Source organism: Bombina bombina, chromosome 5 (genome assembly GCF_027579735.1).
Source record: "Bombina bombina isolate aBomBom1 chromosome 5, aBomBom1.pri, whole genome shotgun sequence".
Lineage (NCBI taxonomy): Eukaryota > Metazoa > Chordata > Amphibia > Anura > Bombinatoridae > Bombina > Bombina bombina.
Genome location: NC_069503.1, coordinates 1,130,134,608 through 1,130,160,496, shown reverse-complemented (window position 1 = coordinate 1,130,160,496; position 25,889 = coordinate 1,130,134,608). Strand labels below are relative to the sequence as shown.

At 42.5% G+C, this 25,889-nt stretch overlaps 1 protein-coding gene across 1 annotated transcript in view; it reads right to left on the bottom strand.

Moving 5' to 3' along the window:
- RHPN1 (rhophilin Rho GTPase binding protein 1) overlaps nt 1-25,889 on the bottom strand; it is a 284,175-nt gene that overhangs the window by 1,366 nt on the left and 256,920 nt on the right. Inside the window, exons 14-15 of the mRNA XM_053715422.1 lie at nt 25,694-25,840; nt 10,396-10,554 (exon numbers count right to left, since the gene is read on the bottom strand). Of these exons, the coding sequence (XP_053571397.1) occupies nt 10,396-10,554; nt 25,694-25,840 (306 nt within the window). The remainder of the gene's footprint in view (nt 1-10,395; nt 10,555-25,693; nt 25,841-25,889) is intronic.

The following is a 25,889-nucleotide window of genomic DNA, read 5'->3' as shown; positions in this document are numbered from 1 at the left end:
ATTAAACATATATATCTGAATTTCCTAGTTTTTTGAAGAGTTAGAAAAAGACATCAATACAAATATACAAACAGCCCACCATAGATGACTGCCACAGACCGGCCAGCCACTAATTCCAGTCACAGACCTGCCTACCTGAGCAACATGTCACAGACCAGCTTACAAGAGGAACATGTTCCAGATTAGCCTATCAGAAGTTCCAGCTACATAGTCACTCTATGTCAAGTCCTGTGTCAAGTTCAGCGTATCCTTACAGATCTGTCTGTGTACCTTTTTTCACTTAGTAAAGTATATTCAGTACTCTGCTTCTTATGATTAAAATGGTTAGCAGATCAGGAAAACAAGTTTCACTGGCACCTTTTAGCCCACAGCCACTTAAGTACCAGTGCTCCACATACCCAACACCACTCAGCTGAGTGTGACACCCTCCTCAAAAAAACTATGCTTCCTAGGACATGTCTAGATGCAAAAACAAATCTCAGTTACATCATGTTCACAAGATAATGCTCTACACAGAGCTAAATGACAATATCAGACATTTCTAGATGCAAAAACAAATCTCAGTTACATAATGTTCACAAGATAATGCTCTACACAGAGCTAAATGACGATATCAGACATGTCTAGATGCAAAAACAAATCTCAGTTACATCATGTTCACAAGATCATGCTCTACACAGAGCTATATGACGATATCAGACATGTCTAGATGCAAAAACAAATCTCAGTTACATCATGTTCACAAGATCATGCTCTACACAGAGCTAAATGACGATATCAGACATGTCTAGATGCAAAAACAAATCTCAGTTACATCATGTTCACAAGATCATGCTCTACACAGACCTAAATGACGATATCGGACATGTCTAGATGCAAAAACAAATCTCAGTTACATCATGTTCACAAGATAATGCTCTACACAGAGCTAAATGACAATATCAGACATTTCTAGAAGCAAAAACAAATCTCAGTTACATAATGTTCACAAGATAATGCTCTACACAGAGCTAAATGACGATATCAGACATGTCTAGATGCAAAAACAAATCTCAGTTACATCATGTTCACAAGATCATGCTCTACACAGAGCTATATGACGATATCAGACATGTCTAGATGCAAAAACAAATCTCAGTTACATCATGTTCACAAGATCATGCTCTACACAGACCTAAATGACGATATCAGACATGTCTAGATGCAAAAACAAATCTCAGTTACATCATGTTCACAAGATCATGCTCTACACAGACCTAAATGACGATATCAGACATGTCTAGATGCAAAAACAAATCTCAGTTACATCATGTTCACAAGATCATGCTCTACACAGAGCTAAATTACGACATCAGACATGTTTAGATGCAAAAACAAATCTCAGTTACATCATGTTCAGAAGATCATGCTCTACACAGAGCTAAATGACGATCTCAGACATATCTAGATGCAAAAACAAATCTCAGTTACATCATGTTCACAAGATCATGCTCTACACAGAGCCAAATGACGATCTCAGACATGTCTAGAAGCAAAAACAAATCTCAGTTACATCATGTTCACAAGATCATGCTCTAAACAGAGCTAAATGACAATATCAGACATATCTAGATGCAAAAACAAATCTCAGTTACATCATGTTCACAAGATCATGCTCTACACAGAGCTATATGACGATATCAGACATGTCTAGATGCAAAAACAAATCTCAGTTACATCATGTTCACAAGATCATGCTCTACACAGAGCTAAATGACGATCTCAGACATATCTAGATGCAAAAACAAATCTCAGTTACATCATGTTCACAAGATCATGCTCTACACAGAGCTAAATGACGATCTCAGACATATCTAGATGCAAAAACAAATCTCAGTTACATCATGTTCACAAGATAATGCTCTACACAGAGGTAAATGACGATCTCAGACATGTCTAGAAGCAAAAACAAATCTCAGTTACATCATGTTCACAAGATAATGCTCTACACAGAGGTAAATGACGATATCAGACATGTCTAGATGCAAAAACAAATCTCAGTTACATAATGTTCACAAGATCATGCTCTACACAGAGCTAAATGACGATATCAGACATGTCTAGATGCAAAAACAAATCTCAGTTACATAATGTTCACAAGATCATGCTCTACACAGAGCTAAATGACGATATCAGACATGTCTAGATGCAAAAACAAATCTCATTTACATCATGTTCACAAGATCATGCTCTACACAGAGCCAAATGACGATATCAGACATGTCTAGATGCAAAAACAAATCTCAGTTACATAATGTTCACAAGATCATGCTCTACACAGAGCTAAATGACGATATCAGACATGTCTAGATGCAAAAACAAATCTCAGTTACATCATGTTCACAAGATCATGCTCTACACAGAGCCAAATGACGATATCAGACATGTCTAGATGCAAAAACAAATCTCAGTTACATAATGTTCACAAGATCATGCTCTACACAGAGCTAAATGACGATATCAGACATGTCTAGATGCAAAAACAAATCTCAGTTACATCATGTTCACAAGATCATGCTCTACACAGAGCTAAATGACGATATCGGACATGTCTAGATGCAAAAACAAATCTCAGTTACATCATGTTCATAAGATCATGCTCTACACAGAGCTAAATGACGATATCGGACATGTCTAGATGCAAAAACAAATCTCAGTTACATCATGTTCACAAGATCATGCTCTACACAGAGCTAAATGACAATATCAGACATGTCTCGATGCAAAAACAAATCTCAGTTACATCATGTTCACAAGATCATGCTCTACACAGAGCTAAATGACGATATCGAACATGTAGAAAAGACAAGGGGCAGAGCTAGGAGAGCTCAGAAGTGCTGAGAGAGCAAGTGAGGCAGAAAACAAAGAGTGCTACATGAGTGATAATGTTCGTTATATGTGTGATCCCACCAAATAAAGCTTTAGAGTTTAAAAAACATGGGGGCTCCTCATACGGCAATATTATATGCTTTAAAGATAAAGAACTAATGAGGAGAATTTTACTCACAATGCGTGAAGCACTGACAGGCTGTTAAATTGTGAGTTTGCTTTGTTTCACAGTGGTTTTATATAGATTGCATTTTAAATTAAATCACCCTTTTAACTAAGTTAACAGCTAACCTTTTTATTTAAGTTTAAACTGTTGTTTTTTTTTAAAAAAACTTCTTTTTATTAAGAGAAAACACAGGTAAAAATTCAAAGCTTGCCATATGGATACAGACATATCATGTGAGATCAAAAACATTTCTATTCTAAGATGAAATACTAAGATTGAACCTTTACAATTCCTTTAGTCTCATATAACAGAGGTTAGAAAATGGTCCTGCGTACTGCACCCACGTGTCTGAATGTGATAAGGATTATAAAACTATCATGAACTATTATAATATTAATGTGCATAGTAGGAATATTATTGCTCAGCACAAAATCCTAAGAAGCAAGTGAACTGCCTGTTCCTCAGATTTATCATTTATGAATACTAATAATAAAAAAAACAAATAATAACAAACAATAATATGACATAAAAGAAGTATGACAGCAGCACTGTGATGCAAACCAATTAAAAGACCAGTAAATACAGTCGATTTGCATAATAAACAAATGCATGATAACAAGAAACAATGAGTAGATGTTCTGATAGATTTCAGTTATGTCTATTTCCACTCCCCCCTGTACCATGTGACAGCCATTAGCCAATCACAAATGCATATACGTATATTCTGTGAATTCATGCACATGCTCAGTAGGAGCTGGTGACTTAAAGAGTGTAAATATAAAAAGACTAAATATTTTGTTAATTGAAGTCAATTGGAAAGTTGTTTAAAATTTCTGCTCTATCTGACTCATGAAAGTTTCATTTTAACTTGAGTGTCCCTTTAAAGGGGAATGCACCATTACTTTATTAACAGGGGATGCTGCCTCCTAAGCCTTTACCAAGTATGGAGGTGAAAACCAAGAAAAAGTTCAACTTAAGTTAAAGGGACATAATACTCATATGCTAAAGCACTTGAAAGTGATGCAGCATAATTGTAAAAAGCTAACAAGAAAATATCACCTGAGCATCTCTATGTAAATAGGAAGATATTTTACCACAACATTTATTCAGCTCACCAGAGTAAGTGCTGTATCAACAGTTATACTTCAGCTGCAAGATGGGGGAAAAACAAACAATAACCAGCAGCAGTGCTGAGGTAATGCTTTGGCTTTACTGTGATCTCATGAGATTTCATAGAACTTACTTAAACTGAATAGGAAAATAACATGACAGATACACACTCCCTAGCAAGTCCTGGGACAAACATCCTGACTGGCTGCTTAAATGGAAACAAAACCCAATTTTTTTCTTTCATGATTTAGATAGTGCAGCAGTTTTAAGCAACTTTCTTATTTACTCCTATTATACATTTTTCTTCATTCTCTTGCTATCTTTATTTGAAAAAGCATGAATGTAAGCATAGGAGCAGGCACATTTTTGGTTCAGCACCTGGCTAGCGCTTGCTGATTGGTGTCTACAAAGTAAAACAGATTACAACATGGCAAGGAAAGATGTCAGTATTAGATATTAATTATCGCTAAGCCTAAAAAAGTAACCGTTTTTCTGACCAAGAAAAACTATAAAAATGACCACTAGAGGTCCTCAGAGTCATTTTGTGAAAAATAAAATTGAACGGTATATGCCTGTGCTCTAACCAGTATTAGCAAACATAGATCAATCCAGCACTCAACGACCTCTGCACGCTACCCACTCAAATCTCTAAATCCATTAGACAAGTCCACAATAAGTAGCAGCAAAAAAAGTGTTTTAATTATATTAACGCAGCAACATACAGCAACCAGTATTGCAAGCGCACAGTGAGGGGCATGCGAGCAGAGAAGAGCAGAGGGTTATAAATAAATTCCTTATTTTTGAGGCTATACAGACCAATAGTGTATATAAATAATGTATATAAAGTATATGTGCTTATAGTAAATGTAATTCATTATGGGGGGACGAGCTAAAGGTATGAACACGGATTAGCAAACTAAGTACAACTTCCTACCTGCACATCTTGTTGAACTATTAACTTGCAAATATGTGTGTCAGAGACTGCTTGCTATGGAGAGAAAGGTGCAATAGATTACTAAAAAAAAAGCCTGTTTATTTGTCAAGAAGGCTGTACAAATCTGTAACAAAACTCATTACTAAAGTGTTACAAAGTACACTTACACCCATAAACTACCTATTAACCCCTAAACCGCCGCCCTCCCGCATCGCAAACACTATTTAAATATTATTAACACCTAATCTGCCGTCTGCCCACACCGCCGCTATAATAAACCTATTAACCCCTAAACCGAAAGCCCACCACAACGAAATACTTAAACTATTAACCCCTAAACCTAACGACCCCCTAACTTCATATTAAAATGACAAATTCCCTATCTTAAATTAAATTAAATTAAAACTTACCTGTCAAATTACAAAAAAAATATTTTAAACAACTAAAAATTACAAAGTAACTAATTACAAAAAAAGTTATAACTAAATTACAAAAAATAAAAATAAAAAACTTACGAAAAATAAGAAACAAATGATCAAAAATAAAATGAATTGGCGTCACTAGGGGGTGCGGGCCGCACCTGGGTGACACCCTCCAGGTGGTGACACCAAAAATGTTTTTATTGAAATTCAAAGAAATACAATGTTGAGATGCATAGATTTTTTTTTATTAGAGGGGCTGGCATTTGTGAACATTAGTGGGACTGGGGAAGTTGTAGACACACAATTTTTTTGCCCCTTGAGCCAGTGCTGCAATTTCAACAAATAGTTTTCCCGGCTGCTTTTGCTTGTTTGTACTTTGCTTCTCCCCTGCCCAATTTCTCTATGAATGTTGTGGGCATGCCGTGGGACTTGTGAAGTTGCGCTGCGCTAGCCTAATCCTGGCTGCTCAGTGACATGTGGAGCAGTGGAGTCACTCATTGCTGTGCTGTCTCTCTAAACGGGAACTGGGAAATCGTGAGGGGATGCCTGGCACCTGACCGCATGACTGTTTGACACTGTCTCTAAAGTGAAGGAGCCACGTATGATGCCCACCAGACCTTTACGGTTACGGTACACTAAGTGCACACTGAACAGGTAGGAGGGCGGGCGGGGGTCTGGGGGTGGGCAGAGTGCAAAGGTGATTGGCCATAAGAAGCGGTAGGCACGTGGCCCGGGGCTGTGCACTGACAGACTTGGAACAGAGTCAGAGAGCAGAATTTTCATAGTTTGCGCGCCTAAACCTTTTCTTCAGTGATTTATTTTAGAGTGCTCTGTTTATCTTTCATTTGATGCTCTGCTGATCCAGGGAGCAGCTCTAGGCATGAGCTTCATAATTAATGCAGTGAAGTTTACATATTTTGTAAGTGTGTGTCTGAGTTTTTGTGTGTCTCAGTGTTTGTGTGTGTGTGTTTTTGTGTGTGTCTGAGTGTGTTTCCGAGTGTTTGTGTGTGCATCTGAGTATGTTTTTAAGTGTGTCTGAGTGTTTGTATGTGTGTGTGCCTGTGTTTTTGTGTGTGTCTGCTTTCTGGGGGGGGTAACACCATAACTTACCGCACCTGGTGACACCAACCCTAGTGACGCCACTGCTAATAGCCCTATCAAAATAAAAAAGCCCCCCCGCAAGTGGTGAAAAATAGGGATTACTGGGTTTGTTACATATAGATATTTGAAAGTATCATCATCCAACATGCCCAAGTGTTTCCATCATCAAGTATATCATATAGTTCTCTTCGGAACCTGTTAGTGGGGTCAGCTGGTAAAGTATGGTATTTGGTAGAATCCCCCAACTGTGTTTTAGCTTCCATGATGCAAGCTTCTTTATCCAGGAGTACCACGCTTCCCCCCTTGTCCGAATTTTTTATGATTAAAGATTCATCATTTTTGAGAGTGCTCAAAGCCGCTTTTTCATTTACTGACAAGTTGTGGTTGCCTGGTCTCCTGGAATTATGCAGAGCTGTCAGGTCATCTAATACTCGCTTGTGAAACAACTCTAGAGTTTTTCCTCTAGTATGTATGGGGTAAAATTTAGATGTTTGTTTAAATTTAGGAAGGGTGTCTACTGCAGTTTCATTAGGGGGATTAGACTCGTCTAGTAGGCTCTCTAGTATAGCAATATCACAGGTGTCCTGAAAGTTATTGGTAAGCACATTTAGGGAACCAGAAGTTGAATTGTCAACCTGTTCTAGATTTTCAATCGTCTGGAAATGCTTATGCAATGTAAGCTTCCTGATAAATCTGTTTACATCAACTATTGTGTTGAACAAGTTAAAATTGTTGTTTGGACAAAAACCCAAACCATAGTTCAAAACCTTTATTTCAGTTGGTGTAAGTACATGTGAAGACAGATTTATTACACTACCTAATTGGGACACTTCCCATTTTTTGTTTCCCTGAGCGAGTACCTGTGCGTGCTTACAGTGTCTGTTCCTCCTCCTGTTGGTTGTTTCAGGACAGACCAAACAACCTGTGTCTTATCTGTATTTGCGCTGCTCAATGTTATACTAGTAACAAGATTATCCGTACTAGGTCTGGCATTCATCAATACTTCATGTGATATGTAGCTTGGTGTTTTTGGTCTGGCCCCCAAGCTTTCACTTATGTGTACATTTACTGGATTACTTTGTGTAGTGGAGTGACTTACTTGTGTTTCTAAGTCAATAGAGCGGACTTGAAAAGCAGTTTTATTTTCAGAGCCTGAATTTTCCTCACCTGAGGTAGAGGCTGCAAAAGATGACTGTTCATTATCCATTTCATTGTTTTCTACAAAGCTAACCTTCTTCTTATGTTTGTTCTTTCTACGTTTTCGATAGGAGTTATTGGGAGTTTCGCTATCTGAGTTATCACTACTTTCAGTGTTGTTTGTATTCCTGCTATTATATTTACTGTTATTGTTTTGGCGTTTCTGCCCCTGAACCTATCAAGTTTCTGCCAAATAAAAACTCTGCCTTCCTGGTAGTCCCTCTGGTCATGTATGAATTTGGTGTGTTTGGTAGAAATCAGACTTTTTCTAGAAGCCTTAACTACTTCTGCTAGCAATTTATCAAAATCACTATACTCATTAGTTTCCCTATATTTATAAAGATCGCTTTGTAATTTAACTATGCAATTCCTGACTAATTGCAGTTGTTACTGACTTATATTTTGCTAGCATGCACATTAACCTCAGAGAACATTCAGACAAAATATTATTCCATTCAATAATGAATTCACTATCAGTAATCACAAAATTAGGGAACTTTTTGACCCTCAGACCCCTTTGTATCATTTTTAGATTTAGATATTTATTAATAATCCACGTGTCCAATTTAAGGCGAGTTTCTTTCAACCTTAGTATTTCCAGAGAATAAAACATATCCCCCAGTTTAATGTCTTGGGACTCATTCTGAAAAAAGTCTTCCAGCTCCAACCCTTCAAAATCACAGTCATTAGGGGGTAGCAGTGAATAAAACTGTGTTGTTTCTTGTGCTTCCACTAGGACCCAGGTGGTAATTAAGCTAACCATTGCCCTGAAAAGGGCATTTGTATGGGCATTGCCCTGAAAAGGGCATTTAGCTCTTTGCCATGCCCTGAAAAGGGCAATCAGCTCTTTTATGAAAAGCCCAAACCCTAAGCTAAAATAAAAACCCACCCAAAAACTCTTAAAAAAACACTAACCCCCGACGATCCACTTACAGTTTTTGAAGTCCCGCTTGAAGGATCCATCCAGCCGGCAAAGTCCTCATCCATGCGGAAAGAAGTCTTTATCCTGTCGGCCTCTTCGATCTGCATCCAGCCGGCGAAGTCCTCATCCAGGCGGCAAGAAGTCTTCATCCAGACGGCATCTTCTATCTTCATCCATCCGGCACGGAGTGGGTCCATCCTGAAGACATCCGGTGCGGAGCATCCTCTCATTCTACTGACTGTTCCAATCAGCCAATAGAATGAGAGTTCAATTCTATTGGCTGATTGGAACAGCCAATAGGATTTTAGCAGCTTTAATTCCTATTGGCTGATAGAAATCTTTGCCAATACAAATGTCCTTTTCAGGGCAATGGGTAGCTTAGTTTTATTTTAGAGTTAGGATTTTTATTTGGGGGGGTTGTGTGGGTGGTGGGTTTTACTGTTGGGGGGGCTGTTTGTATTTTTATTTTCAGGTAAAAGAGCTGATATTTTTGGGGCAATGCCCCACAAAAGGCCCTTTTAATGGCCATTGGTAGTTTATTGTAGGCTAGGGTTTTTTTATTTTGATAGGGCTATTAGATTAGGTGTAATTCGTTTTTATTTTTGATAATTTTGTTTGTTATTTTTTTTTATATAATTTATTAATTTTAATAATTTTAGTGTTTGTTTTTTTCTTTAATGTTAGGTTTTAGTGTAAGGCAGGTTAAGTTTTATTTAACAGGTAAGTTTATTTATTTTAACTAGGTAGTTAATAAATAGTTAATAACTATTTACTAACTAGTCTACCTAGTTAAAATAAATACAAACTTACCTCGGAAATAAAAATAAAACCTAAGCTAGCTACAATGTAATGTTATATTGTAGCTAGTTTAGGTTTTATTTCACAGGTATTTAGTTTAAAATAGTTATTATTTAGTTAATAATTGCAACTTTAATTTAGCTGTATTTATATTATGTTAAAGTTAGGGGGTGTTAGGCTTAGTGTTACGTTAGGGTTAGGTTTAGGTTTAGGGGTTAATATATTTATTTAGTGGTAGTGATGTGGGAGGCCAGAGGTTTAGGAGTTAATAGTATTATGTAGGGGCGGCGATGTTAGGGGCAGCAGATTAGGGGTTAATAACTGTATGTAGGTGGCGGTGATGTTAGGGGCAGCAAATTAAGGGTTAATTGTATTATGTAGGGGCGGCGATGTTAGGGGCAGCAGCTTAGGGGTTAATAACTGTATGTAGGTGGCAGCGATGTTAGGGGCAGCAGATTAAGGATTAATTGTATAATCTAGGGGGCAGCGATGTTAGGGGCAGCAGATTAGGGGTGTTTAGACATGGGGTTTATGTTAGGGTGTTAGGTTTTTACATTAAAATTATTTTCCCCATAGACATCAATGGGGCTGCATTACGGAGCTTTTCATTCCGCGATCGCAGACGTTAGTCTTTTTTTTGGCCGGCTCTCCCTATTGATGTCTATGGGGAAATCGTGCACAAGCACGTAACAGCAGCGCTTGTTTTCGGTGCAGTATGGAGCTTAATGCCACCATATTGTCTGCACAAGCCTGCTTTTTTTAAACTCGTAATACCAGTGCTATGGGGTGTTGAAATAACGCTGCTTTTGTGGCGGTCGTTAAAAACCCTATAGCGCTGAAAACTTGTAATCTAGCTGATTGATATTTGATTTCTTACCATATTTTGTATGTCTGGATTCTGGAATGTGACAACTTCAATATCCACTCCGTTACTGTCAACATCCTTCAACAACTGGACCACCTCAGCATGTTTGGACCATCTGCAGTCGTTACCACTTACAGACACAATGTAACACCCTTCCTTGATACCAGCGAGCTAAAAAAAAGTCACCAGTAATTCACAGTTGTTCAGACCATGCATAATAAATAACAGCCGTAAGTGACGATATAAATAAATAGATCAACAAATGTGATTTAACAAGAAAATGAATGTCCAATGCAATTTGAAAATGTTACTTGGAAAAATGCTTTATATTGCTTTCAGTGTGAATTATTAATCTCAAAATGACCACAATATCCTTTTATCTTCAATATTAAAGGGATATGAAACCCACATGTTTTTGTGCGAGTCAGACCGGGCAGACAAATATTAAAGGGATATGAAACCCACATGTTTTTGTGCGAGTCAGACCGGGCAGACAAATATTAAAGGGATATGAAACCCACATGTTTTTGTGTGACTCAGACCGGGCAGACAAATATTAAAAAGATTCCAATTTACTTCTGTTACAGAAGCATTAGTTATTTTGTTGTGAAGAGCTTATTTCCCAGCAGCAATGCCTGAACCAGCAAGCCAGCGCCTAAGAAGGGCTCCAAGAAAACCGTAACAAGTATCATTTCATAAAGAGTTAACTCTTTTTTTTCAGCTTTTAGAAACTATTGTCTAATCACCTCTGGAGCCAGACTGCTAATTGATAAGATGAACTTGTAAACTTGTTATCTTAAGTACTGTAATCCTATTGTGGCCTGTCAAAGGACAGTGCTCTCTATCTAAATGTGTGATGGGGGATTTTGTGCTTCCCCCCCTCTCCCCCTGGGAGTGCCCTGTGTGCATGTAACCTTAATAAAAAGCAGGCTGGGCATCCCAGTCCTGAGTTCTTGTTTGACCCTCAATCGCAGCGTTGACTCGTTTTTGTGGGCAGAAGGGTATCCTAGCGGTACTGCAGCTAAGGGAGATTATTCTATATTTGCGAGACTCATATAGAATACTATGGAAAGCAGCTTCTCCCCTCTTTAGCAATAGGGATCCAGGCTACTAAGCGGTCCATCTCTCAGCGAGACTAAGGGTAACCGTAACATTTGGCGGCAGCGGCGGGATTTTCCTGGATTTCCTAGGAGAGGTACAGAACGGATGGAGAGCGCTTACGAAAAATTGAAGCGTACAACCCAAAAGGATTTACTTGAAAGCAGAGGGGGGTACGCCAGCAACCGGCCGAGGAGAGAGCTGATCGCAGAATTGACCGAACTGGATCAGAGCTTCACAATGGCGGAAACACCGACCACGATTAGTGACGAAAAAACCAGGATTGTTCGGGAAAGGCTCTCATTATACGGGCCGAACCCCTCCATGGAATTGGTACAGCAGTTGAAGGCAGAGGCGGACGAGGATATACGAGAGACTCGAGCCCACGAACTCAACCTAGCGAATGCACACCGCAATGCTGAAGCCCCGCAGGTAATCATCCCTGTCGAAAATGCTGGGAGGCCCAAGATACCCTATGCGGCATTTCGACCCTTCCTAGAGAGCGAGACAGGGATTGATGAATATTTGGCGGACTTCGAAAGGCAATGTGCCCTGCACCAGATTCCCAACAGAGAGTGGCCCACGATATTGTCTGGGAAACTATCCGGGCGAGCCCTGGAAGCCTTTCGTACTCTGGGTGCTGAGGAAGTGACACAGTATGAGCTAGTTAAGGAGACACTGTTGCGACGGTACGCTGTAACTCCGGACACGTATCGCCGACAGTTTCGGGGCACGGAAAAGAAGCCTAACGATACCCATATGGAATGGGCGCACCGAATGCGGAGAGCGGCAAATCACTGGCTGAGCGGAAGTAAAGCGGTGACTGGGGAGGAAATTTTACAATTGTTTCTCTTAGAACATTTTTATAATGGCATGGAACAGCAAGGGAAGGAATGGCTGCGAGACAGGCGGCCTTCTACCTTAGAAGAAGCAGCCAAATTGGCCGATGAACATTATGACTCCCGTCTTCACGAACCCATGAACTACCGAGCTCCAGCACGGGTCGAACCCAGAGAGGTTTACCGTGCACCCCCTCGTACTGAATTCCGAGCCCCGGTGCCCACAAGGCCCGTCCGACACTCAGGACCACCCAATAACAGCTCTGAGCGTCCCAGACCGACTTGCCACCGATGCAAGCAACCAGGGCATTTCATGGCTAGCTGCCCCCTTAATACGCACCAGACACCCAGGAATTACAATTACCCCTCTGGGTCCTATCGTCCGGCCCGGGCCCTCTGTGTTAACCAAGAGGCCCCTATGGAGGGATATGTGGGGCCGCTTCACGAGGCAGACCCTGTATATGCTGCCTCAGATAACCGCCAGCACCATCGGCAGAGGGTATGGCTCGAGGGGCGATCTACCGAGGGATTGCGAGACACAGGGGCTACTATCACGCTGGTACAGAGTCATTTGGTGCCAGAGCACAAGCGATCCGGACAGACTGTGGCCGTTAGAGTGGCGGGGGGGGATGTGTACAAAATTCCAACAGCTAAAGTGCATCTTGATTGGGGAGCGGGAAAGGGGGCTGTGAACGTGGGCCTAATGGATAATTTACCTGCCGAAGTACTACTGGGCAACGATTTGGGCCCCATGACTTCTGCCTATGCTCCAGTATGCAACAACGAGGCGGACCCAGTGACTACACGGGCCCAAGCCCGGACGGAGCGAGAGCTCTCACCAGTGCGGGAGACACAGGTAAGACCTACCCCGACCTTGCCTGACAGGTTAGGCCCCATACCCTGGGACACCCCAGATGCTTTCGAGGCAGAGTCTAAGACTGACCCGACCTTACAAAAGTACCGGGAACGAGCAGAGACCGGAGGGGGCGGGGCAGATAACGAAACATTCTTATGGGAAAAAGGGAAACTATACCGCTGGACAGAGAAAAGGGGACAGCGTAGGCGACAGCTGGTAGTGCCCCACAAATACCGTCAAGAAATCCTCAAAATAGGCCACGACATCCCCTTAGCAGGCCACCTAGCCGTTACCCGTACCCTACACCGCATTACTCACACGTTCTTTTGGCCAGGGGTGCACGCTGACGTTAGAACTTACTGTAACACCTGCGATGTGTGTCAACGAGTAGGAAGGCGAGGCGATCACCCTAAAGCCCAGCTAGTAAATATGCCCATTGTAGAGGAACCCTTCAGCCGGGTTGCTATTGACCTAGTGGGACCACTGGCTACCCCTAGTCCCTCCGGTAAGCGATACATTCTTACCGTAGTGGACTACGCTACCAGGTACCCAGAGGCTGTCGCCCTATCCAACATACAAGCGGATACGGTAGCGAATGCACTAGTACAGGTGTTCTCCCGGGTAGGATTTCCAAAAGAAATCCTATCCGACCGAGGCACCCAATTTACGGCTGAATTGACCCAACAACTCTGGCAGGTTTGCAAAATTAAGTCCCTCCTGAGCTCCCCATACCACCCCCAGACGAACGGGCTGTGTGAGAGGTTCAATGGGACCCTCAAGCAAATGCTCAAGACGTTCACTCAGGAATACCGAGACTGGGAACGCTTCCTGCCGCACCTCCTATTTGCTTATCGGGAGGTGCCCCAGGAAACGACAGGGTTCTCTCCCTTCGAGTTGCTCTACGGAAGAAAGGTACGGGGACCCCTAAACCTGATCCGGGAGCACTGGGAGGGAGAGATGGAGGCTGACGGTGTCCCCATTGTGCCATACGTGCTGGAACTCAGGGACCGAATGGAGCAATTAGCCAAATCCGTGCGGGCTAATCTCCAGTTGGCCCAGAGAAGACAGAAAGTATGGTACGATCGGGGGGCCCGAAAGAGAATCTTCACCATAGGACAAAAGGTGTTAGTACTTAAGCCGGTGAAGACAGACAAATTGCAGGCGTCCTGGCAGGGTCCCTACCAGATCGTAGAGAAAAGGGGAGACACCACTTATGTGATAGCTAGCTGCCACGACAACAATCTTAGAAAGACATTCCATGTAAACATGCTCAAGGAATATTTTGAGCGGCCAGAGAACGTGACGGCCGTATGTTGTTCCCCTCAGGAAGACCCCGACAGTTTACCCATTCCAGACCTATTAGAAAAGAGCCTCCCCACAGGTATAGTGGCGCAGGTTCAGATAGGGGACCGACTTAGCCCCACTGAAAGGGAGCAGCTCAACCAACTCCTCCAGTCTAAACACCTCACCTTCTCCCCGAAGCCAGGGTACACTACTTTAACCACCCACCAGGTAGATACTCCGGGACAAGCTCCCTTGCGCCAGGCTCCGTACCGAATCCCCGAAGCAGTTAGGACAGGAATGAAGAAGGAGATCGATGAGATGCTCCAGCTCAGGGTAATTGAGCCCTCCGATAGTCCCTGGGCCTCCCCAGTTGTCTTGGTGCCCAAGAAAGATGGGACCACCCGGTTCTGCGTAGACTATCGGAGGCTCAATGAAAATACTGTGACGGACGCTTACCCTATGCCCAGGGTAGACGAGCTACTCGATCGTATAGCCAGGGGAAATTACCTGACCACTATTGACCTCTGCAAAGGTTACTGGCAGATTCCCCTGGCCCCGGAGGCTATCCCCAAGTCGGCATTCGTCACCCATTCGGCTTATATCAGTTTAGGGTAATGCCGTTTGGGATGAAGAATGCCCCAGCTACATTCCAGCGCTTGGTGGATAGGCTCCTGGATGGCTTCCAGAGTTTTGCTTGCGCCTACCTGGACGACATAGCGATCCACAGTGAGTCCTGGGAGGACCACTTAGCTCATGTGGGAATGGTTCTGGATCAGATCCGGGCTGCTGGCCTGACTCTGAAGCCAGAAAAATGCCACTTTGGGATGGCCGAGGTACAGTACCTGGGTCACCGGGTGGGGTGTGGAAAGCAGCGACCAGAGCCGGCCAAAATAGAAGCTGTCGCCAATTGGCCCACCCCCATCACTAAGACTCAGGTCCTAGCCTTCCTGGGCACGGCAGGGTACTATAGACGGTTCGTACCAGACTACAGCACACTTGCCAAACCCCTGACTGACTTGACCAAGAAGAACTTACCTCGACAGGTCCTGTGGTCTCCCCACTGTGAAACGGCTTTCCAGGCTCTCAAAAATGCTCTAATTAACGCTCCTGTCTTGGCGGCCCCAGCCCTTAACAAACGTTTTATCGTCCATACAGATGCTTCCATGTTCGGGCTGGGAGCCGTCCTCAGCCAAGTAGGCGAAGATGGAGGGGAGCATCCAGTTGCCTACATCAGCCGGAAGCTCCTGCCCCGCGAAGTCAGCTATGCAGCGGTCGAAAAGGAGTGTTTGGCTTTGGTGTGGGCATTAAAGAAATTGACTCCCTATTTATATGGTCAGGAGTTCACTCTGGTCACCGACCATAACCCGTTGGTGTGGCTGAACCGGGTCTCTGGAGATAACGGCAGGCTATTACGTTGGAGCTTATCGTTGCAACCCTTCAATTTCACCATTACTTACAGACCTGGGAAACAGAATGGCAACGCCGACGGGTTGTCCAGACAAACCGACCTCAGCCCCGCATAATCAGCGGTCTGGACAGCCTTAGTCTGCCCCGAAAAGGGGTCAGACCGTGTCTGCCAGAGTGTTCCACAGAAAGGGAGCACTGTTACAGAAGCATTAGTTATTTTGTTGTGAAGAGCTTATTTCCCAGCAGCAATGCCTGAACCAGCAAGCCAGCGCCTAAGAAGGGCTCCAAGAAAACCGTAACAAGTATCATTTCATAAAGAGTTAACTCTTTTTTTTCAGCTTTTAGAAACTATTGTCTAATCACCTCTGGAGCCAGACTGCTAATTGATAAGATGAACTTGTAAACTTGTTATCTTAAGTACTGTAATCCTATTGTGGCCTGTCAAAGGACAGTGCTCTCTATCTAAATGTGTGATGGGGGATTTTGTGCTTCCCCCCCTCTCCCCCTGGGAGTGCCCTGTGTGCATGTAACCTTAATAAAAAGCAGGCTGGGCATCCCAGTCCTGAGTTCTTGTTTGACCCTCAATCGCAGCGTTGACTCGTTTTTGTGGGCAGAAGGGTATCCTAGCGGTACTGCAGCTAAGGGAGATTATTCTATATTTGCGAGACTCATATAGAATACTATGGAAAGCAGCTTCTCCCCTCTTTAGCAATAGGGATCCAGGCTACTAAGCGGTCCATCTCTCAGCGAGACTAAGGGTAACCGTAACAACTTCTATTATCAAATTTGCTTTGTTCCTATAATGCTCTGTGTTTAAGAGAAACCTAGATAGGCGTCTGGAGCACTACAAGACAGGAAATAGTGCTGCACTCTAGTGGTCTTGCAAATAAATAACACTCTTGCATAACTGCTGCCATACAGTGCTCCAGAAATGGGCCCGCTCCTAAGCTTACACTCCTGCTTATCAACAGAAAAAGATACCAAGAGGACAAAGAAAAAATGATAATAAAATAAATTAGAAAGAAAAGTCTAAAATCCCATGCTTTATCTGAATCAATGTAATTTCCATTGTGGGGAGGAGAGTCCACGGCTTCATTCATTACTTGTGGGAAATAAGAACCTGGCCACCAGGAGGAGGCAAAGACACCCCAGCCAAAGGCTTAAATACCTCCCCCACTACCCTCATCCACCATTCATTCTGCCGAGGGAACAAGAAACAGTAGGAGAAATATCAGGGTATAAATGGTGCCAGAAGAACAAACTAAATTTAGGTCCGCCCACCGGAGCGATGGACGGGAGCCGTGGATTCTCCTCCCCATGATGGAAATTAAATTATCAGGTAAACAGAATTTATATTTTCCATCTAAAGGGGAGGAGAGTCCACGGCTTCATTCATTACTTGTGGGAACAAATACCCAAGCACTAGAGGACACTGAATGAAAATGGGAGGGAAAGACACGGACCCTAATCTGAGGGCACCACAGCCTGTAAAACCTGTCTCCCAAAAACTGCTTCCGCTGAAACAAAAATGTAAAATTTGTACAATTTTGTAAAGGCATGTAAGGAGGACCAGGTAGCCGCCTTACAAATTTGCTCCATAGAGGCCTCATTCTTGAAGGCCCACGAAGAAGCCACAGCACTAGTTGAATGAGCCGTGATCCTCTGAGGAGGTTTATGCCCCACTGTCTCGTAGGCCAAGCGAATCATGCTCCTCAACCAAAAGGACAAAGAAGTTGCATAGGCTTTCTACTCCATTACACTTCCCTGAATACACCACAAAAAGAGATGTAGTCTGTCTGAAATCCTTCGTAGCCTGAAGATAGAACTTCAAAGCTCGAACCACATCCAAATGATGAAGTAACCTCTCCTTAAGAGAAGAGGGGTTACACAAAGACGGAACGATTACCTGATTGATGTTACGCTTAGACACAACCTTGGAAAGAAATCCCAAACAAGTGCGAAGAACAGCCTTATCAGCGTGAAAAAAACAGATAAGGAGGCTAACATTGCAAGGCCGCCAACTCAGATACTCTGCGTGCCGATGCAATAGCCAACAGATATAGTACCTTCCAAGAAAGAATCTTAATGTCAACAGAGTGCATAGGTTCAAACGGAACCCTCTGCAACACCTTTAGAACCAAGTTCAAGCTCCAATGAGGAGCGGATTGTCTAAAAACAGGCCTGATTCTAGACAAAGCCTGAACAAAAGACTGAATATCAGGAAGCTCAGCGAGCTTGCGTAACAGAGCAGATAATGCCGAAATCTGTCCCTTCAAGGAACTGGCGGCAAGCCCCTTCTCCAGTCCATCCTGGAGAAAGAACAGAATCCTGGATACCTTAACCTTGTGCCAAGGATATGCGTGCTTCTCTCACCAGGACAAGTAAGTCCTCCACACCTTATGATAGATGCGACAAGCGACCGGCTACCTGGCCTGAACGAGAGTATCAATCACTCTCTCAGAAAACCCTCCCTTGGCCAAGACTAAGCGTTCAATCTCCACGCAGTCAGCCTCAGAGAATCTAGATTTTGATGTTGAAAAGGACCCTGTACCAACAGATCCCTGCGACAGGGACACCCCCACCAGATCCGCAAACTAGGTCCTCCGCGGTCACGAAAGAGCAATCAGAAGAGCCGAAGCTTGCTCCTGCTTGATGCGGACCACTACAGGAGGTAGAAGTGGCAACGGTAGAAAAAAGTAAACTAGATTGAACCCCCAAGGCATCTATCAGCTCTGCCTGGGGGATCCCTGGATCGCGACCCGTATCTGGGTAGCTTGCAATTGAGTCTGGACGCCATGAGATCTATCTCCGGAGTTCCTCATTCGTGAAAAATCTCCGCAAACACCTCGGAGTGGAGAGACCATTCCCCTGGATGGAAGAATTGCCTGCTGAGAAAATCCGTTTCACGGTTGTCCACACACAGATTGCTGAGAGCGAACAGCTGTGGGATCGCTCTAATTTCCAGAATATTGATCGGGAAGAGAGACTCCTCTCAAGACCATTTATCAGACAGAGATTCGCACCAATATGTCGCAGCTCCGGCTACCGCAGCTACCGCCGCTGCCGGCTGAAAAACAAACCCTTTGTGTTGAAACATTTTCCTTAACATGTTTTCTAACTTTTTATCCATGGGCTCTTGAATGACGAACTATCCTCAAGAGGAATCATCGTCCGCTTCGCGAGCGTAGCGATAGCACCATCCACCTTAGGGACGGTCCCCCATAGCTCGAGCTGAGAGTCCGGAACGGGGAACAGTTTCTTAAAGGAAGAAGAAGGGGAAAAGGAAGAACCTAATCTCTCCCATTCATTGTTAATAATGTTAGCCATCTTATCAGGAACCGGGAAGGTCTGAGGTACCACCCTGTCCCCATACACTTTATCAAGCTTAGGAATCAAATGTTCATCTGGTAGATTTGGTTCTGGAACCTCGAGAGTAGCAAGCACCTGCCTCAGCAAAAAGAGCAAATTTTCCATCCTAAACCTAAAGTCAGGCTCCTCTGCAGACAGAGCTTTAAATGACATGGATTCCGACACAGAAGAAGCGTCCTCCGAAGAGTCGGATGTGTCCTTGTCAGCGGATAACCATTCAAGATTTCCATAGGAGTATATGACTCCTGGGACGGATCGCCATATTTTACCCTACGCTTGCTCTTAGCAGAATGTGATAAGGCACTAATCACCTTAGAGACCGCCGTTTGCAGTTGATCCGCAAAGTATGATGGCCAACGGATTTCCCCCAAAAGAGAAATAGACATGCCCTGGGGCACTGCATGTGTACTCTGAGATGAATGTAGGGGATGCACCTCACGGGACGGGGAGCCCTCAGAGGTGGACGGCTCAGTAGTACTAGACATTCTCTTCTTTCGAGAAGTTGAGACCTTATCAAGGCAAGGGGAACATAGTTGAGCAGGGGGATCTACCAGAACCTCCTCACAGTAAACACAGGTACTAGACTTAGTTAAAGAGGGAGTACCCTCTAACGCATCAGAGTCCTCCATAGCTTGCGGCTTTATTACGGACTAGTTATAAAAACATAATTTATGTAAGAACTTACCTGATAAATTCATTTCTTTCATATTAGCAAGAGTCCATGAGCTAGTGACGTATGGGATATACATTCCTACCAGGAGGGGCAAAGTTTCCCAAACCTCAAAATGCCTATAAATACACCCCTCACCACACCCACAAATCAGTTTAACGCATAGCCAAGAAGTGGGGTGATAAGAAAAAAGTGCGAAAGCATAAAAAATAAGGAATTGGAATAATTGTGCTTTATACAAAAAAATCATAACCACCACAAAAAAGGGTGGGCCTCATGGACTCTTGCTAATATGAAAGAAATGAATTTATCAGGTAAGTTCTTACATAAATTATGTTTTCTTTCATGTAATTAGCAAGAGTCCATGAGCTAGTGACGTATGGGATAATGAATACCCAAGATGTGGATCTTCCACGCAAGAGTCACTAGAGAGGGAGGGATAAAATAAAGACAGCCAAAATGACAGTGAAAATAATCCACACCCAAAACAAAGTTTAAATCTTATAATGAAAAAAACTGAAATTATAAGCAGAAGAATCAAACTGAAACAGCTGCCTGAAGTACTTTTCTACCAAAAACTGCTTCAGAAGAAGAAAACACATCAAAATGGTAGAATTTAGCAAAAGTATGCAAAGAAGACCAAGTGGCTGCTTTGCAAATCTGATCAACCGAAGCTTCATTCCTAAACGCCCAGGAAGTAGAAACTGACCTAGTAGAATGAGCTGTAATCCTTTGAGGCGGAGTTTTACCCGACTCGACATAAGCATGATGAATCAAAGACTTTAACCAAGATGCCAAAGAAATGGCAGAGGCCTTCTGACCTTTGCTAGAACCGGAAAAGATAACAAATAGACTAGAAGTCTTTCGGAATTTTTTAGTAGCTTCAACATAATATTTCAAAGCTCTAACTACATCCAAAGAATGCAACAATCTTTCCTTAGAATTCTTAGGATTAGGACACAATGAAGGAACCACAATTTCTCTACTAATGTTGTTAGAATTCACAACCTTAGGTAAAAATTTAAAAGAAGTTCGCAACACCGCCTTATCCTGATGAAAAATCAGAAAAGGAGACTCACAAGAAAGAGCAGATAATTCAGAAACTCTTCTAGCAGAAGAGATGGCCAAAAGAAACAAAACTTTCCAAGAAAGTAATTTAATGTCCAGCGAATGCATAGGTTCAAACGGAGGAGCTTGAAGAGCCCCCAGAACCAAATTCAAACTCCAAGGAGGAGAAATTGACTTAATAACAGGTTTTATACGAACCAAAGCTTGTACAAAACAATGAATATCAGGAAGACTAGCAATCTTTCTGTGAAAAAGAACAGAAAGAGCAGAGATTTGTCCTTTCAAGGAACTTGCAGACAAACCTTTATCCAAACCATCCTGAAGAAACTGTAAAATTCTAGGAATTCTAAAAGAATGGCAAGAAAAATGATGAGAAAAACACCAAGAAATGTAAATCTTCCAGACTCGATAATATATCTTCCTAGATACAGATTTACGAGCCTATAACATAGAATTAATCACAGAGTCAGAGAAACCTCTATGACTGAGAATCAAGCATTCAATCTCCATACCTTCAAATTTAAGGATTTGAGATCCTGATGGAAAAAAGGACCTTGCGATAGAAGGTCTGGTCTTAACGGAAGAGTCCACGGTTGGCAAGTGGCCATCCGGACAAGATCTGCATACCAAAACCTGTGAGGCCATGCTGGAGCCACCAGCAGAACAAACGAGCACTCCTTTAGAATCTTGGAAATTACTCTTGGAAGAAGAACTAGAGGCGGAAAGATATAGGCAGGATGATACTTCCAAGGAAGTGACAATGCATCCACTGCCTCCGCCTGAGGATCCCTGGATCTGGACAGATACCTGGGAAGCTTCTTGTTTAGATGAGAAGCCATCAGATCTATTTCTGGAAGTCCCCACATTCGAACAATCTGAAGAAATACTTCTGGGTGAAGAGACCATTCGCCCGGATGTAACGTTTTGCGACTGAGATAATCCGCTTCCCAATTGTCTATACCTGGGATATGAACCGCAGAAATTAGACAGGAGCTGGATTCCGCCCATACCAGTATTCGAGATACTTCTTTCATAGAGGACTGTGAGTCCCTCCTTGATGATTGACATATGCCACGGTTGTGACATTGTCCGTCTGAAAACAAATGAACGACTCTCTCTTTAGAAGAGGCCATGACTGAAGAGCTCTGAAAATTGCACGGAGTTCCAAAATGTTGATCGGTAATCTCACCTCCTGAGATTCCCAAACCCCTTGTGCTGTCAGAGACCCCCAAACCGCTGTTGAAATCACATTCCAGGTCGGAAGAACAAAAGAAGCCCCCTGAACTAAACGATGGTGGTCTGTCCACCACGTCAGAGAGTGTCGTACAATCGGTTTTAAAGATATTAATTGAGATATCTTTGTATAATCCCTGCACCACTGGTTCAGCATACAGAGCTGAAGAGGTCGCATGTGAAAACGAGCAAAGGGGATCGCGTCCGATGCAGCAGTCATAAGACCTAGAATTTCCATGCATAAGGCTACCGAAGGGAATGATTGAGACTGAAGGGTTCGACAAGCTGAAACCAATTTTAGACGTCTCTTGTCTGTCAGAGACAAAGTCATGGACACTGAATCTATCTGGAAACCTAAAAAGGTTACCCTTGTCTGAGGAATCAATGAACTTTTTGGTAAATTGATCCTCCAACCATGTTCTCGAAGAAACAATACAAGTCGATTCGTATGAGATTCTGCTAAATGTGAAGACTGAGCAAGTACCAAGATATCGTCCAAATAAGGAAATACCACAATACCGTGTTCTCTGATTACAGACAGAAGGGCACCGAGAACCTTTGTAAAAATCCTTGGAGCTGTTGCTAGGCCAAACGGCAGAGCCACAAACTGGTAATGCTTGTCTAGGAAAGAGAATCTCAGAAACTGATAGTGATCTGGATGAATCGGAATATGCAGATATGCATCCTGTAAATCTATTGTGGACATATAATGTCCTTGCTGAACAAAAGGCAGAATAGTCCTTATAGTTACCATCTTGAATGTTGGTATCCTTACATAATGATTCAATATTTTTAAATCCAGAACTGGTCTGAAGGAATTCTCCTTCTTTGGTACAATGAAAAGATTTGAATAAAACCCCAGCCCCTGTTCCAACCCAAATTATTCCATTCCCTGGAAATTACTTCAGAAATAGCATCAGGGACAGGAAAAACTTCTGGAATAACTACAGGAGATTTAAAAACCTTATTTAAACGTTTAGATTTAGTATCAAGAGGACCAGATTCCTCTATTTCTAATGCAATTAAGACTTCTTTAAGTAAAGAACGAATAAATTCCATTTTGAATAAATATGAAGATTTATCAGCATCAACCTCTGAAACAGAATCCTCTGAACCAGAGGAAACATTATCAGAATCAGAATGATGATGTTCATTTAAAAATTAATCTGAAAAATGAGAAGTTTTAAAAGACCTTTTACGCTTACTAGAAGGAGGAATAACAGACATAGCCTTCTTAATGGATTTAGAAACAAAATCTCTTATGTTAACAGGAACACTCTGAGTATTAGATGTTGATGGAACTGCAACAGGTAATGTAACATTACTAAAGGAAATATTATCTGCATTAACAAGTTTGTCATGACATTCATTACAAACAACAGCTGGAGGAACAGATACCACAAGTTTACAGCAAATACACTTAACTTTGGTAGATCCAACATCAGGCAGCGATTTTCCAGAAGTATCTTCTGATTCAGGGTTAATCTGAGACATCGTGCAAAATGTAATAGAAAAAACAACATATAAAGCAAAATTGATCAAATTCCTTAAATGACAGTTTCAGGAATGGGAAAAAATGCCAGTGAACAAGCTTCTAGCAACCAGAAGCAAATAAACAATGAGACTTAAATAATGTGGAGACAAAAATGACGCCCATATTTTTTAGCGCCAAAAAATACGCCCACATTATTTGGCGCCTAAATGCTTTTAACGCCAAAAATGACGCCACATCCGGTAACGCCGACACTTTTAGCGCAAAAAACGTCAAAAATGACGCAACCAAATTTTTTTATTTTTTTTGCGCCAAAAAAGTCTGCGCCAAGAATGACGCAATAAAATGAAGCATTTTCAGCCCCCGCGAGCCTAACAGCCCAAAGGGAAAAAAAGTCAAATTTTAAGGTAAGAAAAAAATTGATTATTCAAATGCATTATCCCAAATAATGAAACTGACTGTCTGAAATAAGGAATATTGAACATCCTGAATCAAGGCAAATAAATGTTTAAACACAAATATTTAGAACTTTATATAAAAGTGCCCAACCATAGCTTAGAGTGTCACAAAAATAAGACTTACTTACCCCAGGACACTCATCTACATGTAGTAGAAAGCCAAACCAGTACTGAAACGAGAATCAGTAGAGGTAATGGTATATATAAGAGTATATACCATTACCTCTAACTGCTGCGGAGCGCATATCAACCTGCTGCGGAGCGCATATCAACGTAGAATCTAGCACAAACTTACTTCACCCCCTCCACAGGAGGCAAAGTTTGTAAAACTGATTTGTGGGTGTGGTGAGGGGTGTATTTATAGGCATTTTGAGGTTTGGGAAACTTTGCCCCTCCTGGTAGGAATGTCACTAGCTCATGGACTCTTGCTAATTACATGAAAGAAATATAAACTATGGCACCTTTATAACCTCCAATGGCCGGGGCACTCAAGACCTCCTAGTACCCGGACCACAGAAACCGTTACGTCTCCTGCACCGCCAGTCAAGCAAGGAAGTAGATTAGGCCACACCCGGTCAGAAGGAATGCCTTGCAGGACTGCCCCTGCACTAGGGAGAAAGCGCGCCAAAAAAGCCACGCAAATACTCCCGGAAGGAAACTAAAGTTCACCCATTGCCAGAGCCTTATCTCACACATATCGCAGCAATGACACAATAAACAATACTATGTATAAACCCCCCCTTTTCAATAACCCTCTTACTAGGGATATTAACCCTTGATTCTATAAAGATAAGAAGCATCACACTGTGACCCTCTCTTCTGCGTTCTCATGATGTGTATAAAAATAAAAATGATCTTACCAGAATCTACTCCGTGGAACAGGAACATGGCCTCTCAAGTGTGCCAGTGTAGTAGCATTGCTCCTGACATAGACTTGAGTGTAGGAAGCAGGCAGTGAAACTCGTCAACGCTGATTACTTATGGAGCTGTTAAAATTAGTTGGGATGGTTTCACAGAAAGACTCTCCCTGCATCTCCGGACTCAACTTTCACCCAAGTTCTCACTGAGAGGCTGACAGGACTACTAAAACTCCAGTCCCATTCCGAAGACTACTACCCTCCATAAGAGACTACTCCGAATCTTCCGACACTTCACTGCCAACCTACTGTGATGAAAGGCAAAGAATGACTGGGGGAAGAGGGAAGTGGGGGAAGTATTTAAGCCTTTGGCTGGGGTGTCTTTGCCTCCTCCTGGTGGCCAGGTTCTTATTTCCCACAAGTAATGAATGAAGCCGTGGACTCTCCTCCCCTTTAGATGGAAATGAAAGGTAGCCTCAGTTTTTAAAAATGAAAGGCTGTGAAGCCAATCAGTGAAGCCACTAAGAAGCCAACACTAAGATTAGTTTATAGTTCTAGTGCAACTATATACAAAACACTTATATGTTACAACTAAACATATTGATTATGGGAACAATGCTGTGGCACACAGTAAAGTTAAACGTACAACAGATGATAACTTGTCTTCCAATAAACTTACAGCTGCACAACCACCAGGAACAACTCCTGCAACGAGAACAGGAGAATCCCCTCTCAGAGTGAATCCAAAGCCCCCATCTCCCCTCACAAGCTGAAGCTTCTGTGCCGGGTGCCATTTATGTTTAGCAGAAAACACAGATATGGGGCCCTTTAAAGAAATAAACAAGGAAATAAAAAGTATTTACTGTATAGCTCGA